The sequence below is a fragment of the Artemia franciscana genome, chromosome 13 (genome assembly GCF_032884065.1).
Source record: "Artemia franciscana chromosome 13, ASM3288406v1, whole genome shotgun sequence".
In the NCBI taxonomy this organism is placed as follows: domain Eukaryota; kingdom Metazoa; phylum Arthropoda; class Branchiopoda; order Anostraca; family Artemiidae; genus Artemia; species Artemia franciscana.
Window position 1 is genome coordinate 4520193 of NC_088875.1, and position 7068 is coordinate 4527260.

Consider the following 7068-nt stretch of genomic DNA (forward strand, 5'->3'; position numbering starts at 1 on the left):
TTAAAAAATCAATAATACAAGTTGAACAGCCAGTAATGATGGGAAAAAAGGGACTAATTGGACCCAATCTCGATCTTTCAGCCAAAGGAGGGCTAGTTTAAGACCTAGGTATAAGAAAATTTTCGACCCCCTCGAAGAAACCTCATATTTTACGGATGTATCTAAGTCAATACACTTTGTCCATAAACTACATATCCGTACCGAAAATACATATTTCAGACCCTTGATCTCCACAAAGAGATTAATATCTAGGGGTTAAACTAAGGTAAAGATCTAGTAGTTGACCTCTTCTGAAGGCAACATGCCAAATAAATAAAAGTAGCACCAGTTAATTCCTTATTTCATGCTATTTCCCATATCATGATCGCTTTCTTGACACATTACTGAAACATACACCCTACCCTACCAATGTTCCCGTGTACAGCCCCACATGCGGCACAGGTCCTTTATTGAAACGGGTTTTCTGCAGTTTTGACTGATTCAATCTGGACTCATCTGTTTCGTCTGGATTGTTAGCAATATCTACCAAGATATTGTTTGAAATGACTTTGAAAACTGTGTAACAACAGAGAAAACATGATATTGATAGTCTGATATTAGGAACACAGTCTATATTTTAATGTAAGAATTTCACTATTTTAGTGCCTTCTTTTAGTTTTTTTTATATATATTGTTAGAGTTACATATGGGACCATCAAGGGGAGGGGGTGTTTATTGTCAGATAAGTGACTATGATATTTGGAAGAAGCATAAAAGAACAAATCAACGGCGCTATTTTTATTTGTATAGCATACTTTCTTCCGAAGAGAACAACCACTAAATATTTATCCAAACTTATCAGATTGTAGTTGAAGCAAATTTTATTTTAGGGGATTCATATTTTGTGTTCTCCTTGATTTGATATAACTTAAAGAAATATTTTTAAAAAGATTTTTTTCAACAAGCACTAATTAAAAAAGAAAAAAAATAGCATATAAGGTAACATTGTCTTGCATTTTGCTATCCGTGTTTGTATCTATCCCTGAAACTACTCGTCATGTGTCCAAACGTTGGATAATAGTTTTTTTTTATTCTTTTGAACTTACCTTAGTTTTACCTTAAAATCCATAATAGTCATAAAATTAAGTTAGTATCAATCATTGAAATCAATTGCCACAAAAACCAAAATCGGGTTTCACTAGACCATCTATATCCATTTTTCCTCTTTATGCTAACCATTGCTTTATAAACAGGTCTTTTGGCTCAAGAAATTTTCACTCTGATTCGAATCCACTTCTTGTTGCTGAATTTTATCAGATTCTTAGTGACTATAGTTTTTAACATTAAAAAAATTTCAATTTTTTGGTCTGACACAAAACTGATGAGAAAATATTAGGTGACTTAATGTTATATCCTTCAAAAGGAGTGTTCTAGATTCCCAAACAAGCTACCTTTCTGATTTTTATCAGAACAAAACTGATGAGAAAATATTAGGTGACCCAATGTTATATCCTTCAAAAGGAGTGTTCTAGATTCCAAACAAGCTACCTTCTGATTTTTATCAGAACAAAACTGATGAGAAAATATTAGGTGACCCAATGTTATATCCTTCAAAAGGAGTGTTCTAGATTCCCAAACAAGCTACCTTTCTGATTTTTATCAGAAACTATATTAACCATTCAGATATAAACTTAACCAAGTCAATAAAACAAACACAAGGGGTAAATCCAAAACTGATGAGAAAAAATTAGGTCACCCAATGTTATATCCTTCAAAAGAAGTGTTCTAGCTTCCCAAACAAGCTACCTTTCTGATTTTTATTCTTGTCAAAAAAAGAAGAAGATTATAACTATATTAACCATTCAGATATACACTGGACCAAGTCCATAAAACAAACACAAGGGGTAAATCCAAAACTGATGAGAAAAAATTAGGTGACCCAATGTTATATCCTTCAAATGGAGTGTTCCAGATTCCCAAACAAGCTACCTTTCTGATTTTTATTCGTGTCAAAAAAAGAAGAAGAAGATTATAACTATATTAACCATTCAGATATAAGCTGGACCAAGTCCATAAAACAAACACGGGTAAATCCAAAACTGATGAGAAATATTAGGTGACCCAATGTTATATCCTTCAAAAGGAGTGTTCCAGATTCCCAAACAAGCTACCTGTCTGATTTTTATTCTTGTCAAAAAAAGAAGAAGGTTATAACTATATTAACCATTCAGATATAAACTGCACCAAGTCCGTAAAGCAAACACAAGGGGTAAATCCAAAACTGATGAGAAAACATTAGGTGACACAATGTTATACCCCTTCAAAAGAAGTCTTCTAGATTCCCAATTAAGCTACCTTTCTGATTTTTATTCTTGTCAAAAAAAGAAGAAGATTATAACTATATGAACCATTCAGATATAAACTGAACCAAGTCAATAAAACAAACACAAGGGGTAAATCCAAAACTGATGAGAAAAAATTATTTCTCATCCCAATGTTATATCCCAATGTTATATCCTTAAAAAAAGTGTTCTAGCTTTAAAAGTGTCTAGCTCTATAACATAGGTGACCCAATGTTATATCCTTCAAAAGGAGTGTTCCAGATTCCCAAACAAGCTACCTTTCTGATTTTTATTCTTGTCAAAAAAAAAGAAGAAGATTATAACTATATTAACCATTCAGATATAAACTGAACCAAGTCAATAAAACAAACACAAGGGGTAAATCCAAACTGATGAGAAAAAATTAGGTCACCCAATGTTATATCCTTCAAAAGAAGTGTTCTAGCTTCCCAAACAAGCTACATTTCTGATTTTTATTCTTGTCAAAAAAAAGAAGATTATAACTATATTAACCATTCAGATATAAACTGGACCAAGTCCATAAAACAAACACAAGGGGTAAATCCAAAACTGATGAGAAAAAATTAGGTGACCCAATGTTATATCCTTCAAAAGGAGTGTTCCAGATTCCCAAACAAGCTACCTGTCTGATTTTTATTCGTGTCAAAAAGAAGAAGAAGATTATAACTATATTAACCATTCAGATATAAGCTGGACCAAGTCCATAAAACAAACACAAGGGGTAAATCCAAAACTGATGAGAAAAAATTAGGTGACCCAATGTTATATCCTTCAAAAGGAGTGTTCCAGATTCCCAAACAAGCTACCTTTCTGATTTTTATTCGTGTCAAAAAAAGAAGAAGAAGATTATAACTATATTAACCATTCAGATATAAGCTGGACCAAGTCCATAAAACAAACACAAGGGGTAAATCCAAAACTGATGAGAAAATATTAGGTGACCCAATGTTATTTCCTTCAAAAGGAGTGTTCCAGATTCCCAAACAAGCTACCTGTCTGATTTTTATTCTTGTCAAAAAAAAGAAGAAGAAGATTATAACTATATTAACCATTCAGATATAAGCTGGACCAAGTCCATAAAACAAACACAAGGGGTAAATCCAAAACTGATGAGAAAATATTAGGTGACCCAATGTTATATCCTTCAAAAGGAGTGTTTCAGATTCCCAAACAAGCTACTTTTCTGATTTTTATTCTTGTCAGGTTTTTTTTTTGGGGGGGGGGGGAGTATTCCGTCAACATCCTCTAAGTATCCAACAAATTTTAAAAAATTTATGGTTTTGCTCGTGCGCTCAAGAATGAGCCAAAAACAAGCTGTTAAGGAAATTTAAAGTTAACCTAGTTACACTGTTTTCAAAGACACACTGTTTTTCAGTTTTAATAGCAGAAACGTTTTTCCTCACCTTTTAGCATTAATATATTTTCAGAGAACATTCTGCTGAATGGACAAGGTTAAAAGTCAATCAAGTACTTAAAAGATAAAATGTGAAAAGCAGAGTTGGTCAGATTGACTTCTGAATAACTTGCATAGGTATTGCTTACAGCAGGATCCGTTTTGATTTCAAAGTAGTTATCACACAAATGACACTTCAACCGGACAGGGGTTGAATAATACATTACAATTTTCTGCTGGATTTTGTTATTAATTTTTTTTCCATAGGTACTTCATATAGGAGAAGGGGGCTCATTCGATTGGAAATAGAAAGTTCTAGTGCCTTTTTTAGTAGTAAAAAGTGATCAGTGGGCTGCTAGTTTTGTTATTTTTTTTTCCCATAGGCACTTCATATAGGAGAAAGGGGCTCACTCGATTGGAAATAGAAAGTTCTAGTGCCGTTTTTAGGAGTAAAAAGTGATCAGTGGGCTACTAGTTTTGTTATTTATTTTTTCCAATAGGTACTTCATATGGGAGAAGGGGGCTCATTCGATTGGAAATAGAAAGTTCTAGTGCCCTTTATAGGAGTAAAAAGTTATCAATGGGCTACTTACAGCAGGATCCGTTTTGATTTCAAAGTAGTTATCACACAAATGACACTTCATCCGAAACTGATACACAGGGGTTGAATAATACATTCCTATTTTCTTCTTTTCAGCATTGTACCTAAAATTGTAAAATTTCATTTCACTCAAATTCATTATTGAAAAGATCGGAAAAACAATCACGGGACAACTGTTACTAACAACTCATCACAGCGCCAAGACGCGTGAGGCCAACATGGCTGCAAAACGCTCTCGTCCACCCCGACTTTCAAACACTTTTACTATTTATTCCCACCCATGAAGCTCTGATTCTCTTTAAATATTTTCTTGTGACCTCTTCCCCATCATTCCAGAAAACAAAGCAGTTCAGAATTGAGGTCAATCATTGTCTCTATTCCCTCTCTGTCCACAACAGAGCTACCCAAGATACTCTTCTAAAGTTCTTCCATTTTTCCCTTAAGATTAATAGTGTAGCTAAGGAATTCTCCAACAGTTGTAATTTTTTTTATAAACTGACGGTCATAGGAACCTTCTATAAAAACTAATGTGCTAAAACTAATGTGCTAAAAACTAATAAGTATCCTCAATGGTGCTATAGGCTACATGGTGTTACAAACGTTTTACAATTCGATATATAGTTTTCTATTTCTACATAAAAATCTTGGAAGCAGAATATTTGAAGAGACGAATTAAAGCATAAAATTTGGAGAGAGAGAGAGAAAGGGGGAGAGAAGAGGGGATAGAGGGGAAAGAGATAGGGGGAGATGGGAGGAGGGAGACCAAGCAAAGGAAGGATAAACATGCTAAATGCCATAGGATTTATGTTTGAAAACATACCTGACACCCATTCCAATGTGATTCTTGCATCCTTCACACCAGATATTATAGGGCATCTCAAATCGAATGATGAGAATACCCATGTGTAGTTTCCTGGCTCTCTCCCTGAGTGCATGTGTTCCATGATATTTGTTGATTCCTCCTTGGTCAGGAGTCCAATCTGGTGGATAATACTTATTGACTCCCTTTCTTTCTCCCTAGAATACAGACAATTAATCATTGCACCTAAAAGTATGAGATATAACTGAGCCTTGAGTGTGAGCAAGAATATTTTACATGAGGGATAGGGATCCCATTGACTAAAAAAGTACAGTTTTTAGACTAGTTTTGTTTGATGATTCTCCCAATACAAACACTATGATCTTTTTCACTTTTCCCACAGGGGGACGGAGGATGAGAATGGGACCTAAACAAGAAAAATGGACAGTTATGCTGTTAATGATGATATTCCCCAGGAGAACCTCAAGGCAGGTGTAGAAAAGGAGTTTTTTTTTCAAAATTATCCAAGAGCAGATGGAATAATTTTCATTGTCCTAACACGTCCAGAAGCACCAAACTCGCCAAAGCAATGGACCTCCCCCCCTAACTCCCAAAGAGAGTGGATCCGGTCCGGTTATGTCAATCATGTATCTATGACATTTGTTTATTCTACAGACCAAGTTTCATCCCAATCTATCCACTTTAAGCGTTTTCCAAGATTTTCGGTTTCCCCCTCCAACCCCCCCCCCCAATGTCACCAGATCTGGTCGGGAATAAATTAGAAGCTCTGAGACATGAGTTCCTTCTAAATATTAAATCTAAAAATACCTCACGAATGGTCACCTATTCTCAAGTTAAAAATACCTCGGTTTTTCTAATTTTTTCGAATTAACACCCCATCCAACTCCCCCAAAGAGAGCGGATTCTGTCCAGTTATGTCAATCACTTATCTAGGGCTTTTGCTTATACTTCCCACCAAGTTTCATCCTGATCTCTCAACTCTGTGTTTTCCAAGATTTCCAGTCCCCTCCCCCAACACCCCCAATGACTCTGGATCCGGTCGGAATTTAAAATAGAAGATCTGAGTTAGGAGTTCCTTCTAAGTATGAAATTTAATTAAGATCCAATCACTCCTTTGTAAGTTAAAAATACCTCATTTTTTTCTAATTTTTCAGAATTAACCCTCCCCCCAACTCCCCAAAAGAGAGCAAATCCGTTCTGGTTGTGTCAATTAAGTATCTAGGACTTGTGCTTATTTTTCCCACCAAAGTTTCATCCCAATCTCTCCACTCTAAGCGTTTCCCAAGATTTCTGCCCCCCCCCCCCCAACTCCCCCCAATGACACTGGATCTGGTCAGAATTTAAAATAAAGAGCTCTAAGACATGATATCCTTCTAAATATCAAATTTCATTATGATCCAATCATCCGTTCGTAAGTTATAAATACCTCATTTTTTCTAATTTTTCTATATTAACCATCCAACACCCCCCCCCCCCCCAGATAGTCGAATCGGGGAAACGACTATTTCTAATTTAATCTGGTCTGGTCCCTGATACGTCTGCCAAATTTCATCGTTTTAGATTATCTGGGAATGCCTAAAGTATCAAAACCAGGACCAACAGAACCACAGAATTTGCAATTGCTATATGGTACTTGGTATTTACCAAGTGCCATAAAAACAAGTTAGGGCAAAGTATTATCCACCTGGGTAGATGTTCATATAATACCTAAGTGGAATAATTATTTGACTAGTTGTATATTAAAAATAAATTGCTTAAAAAATTTACTTATTTGCCTAGTTAGATATATAACAGAGGGGCTAAGATAAAGCATTATCCACCTAGTTAGATCTTCATACATTGCCTAAGAAAATTCTGCCTTATCTGCCTAGTTGTATAATACAAAAAAGGCTAGGACAAAGTATTTTCCACC

General features: G+C 35.1%; 1 protein-coding gene across 1 annotated transcript in view; it reads right to left on the reverse strand.

The window, feature by feature from the left end:
• The window catches only part of LOC136035057 (coiled-coil domain-containing protein 130 homolog), an 8634-nt gene extending 1824 nt beyond the window's left edge, over positions 1–6810 (reverse strand). Inside the window, exons 1-3 of the mRNA XM_065716654.1 lie at positions 6757–6810; positions 5157–5353; positions 4329–4440 (exon numbers count right to left, since the gene is read on the reverse strand). Of these exons, the coding sequence (XP_065572726.1) occupies positions 4329–4440; positions 5157–5353; positions 6757–6810 (363 nt within the window). The remainder of the gene's footprint in view (positions 1–4328; positions 4441–5156; positions 5354–6756) is intronic.
• Between the last annotated feature and the right edge of the window lie 258 nt (positions 6811–7068).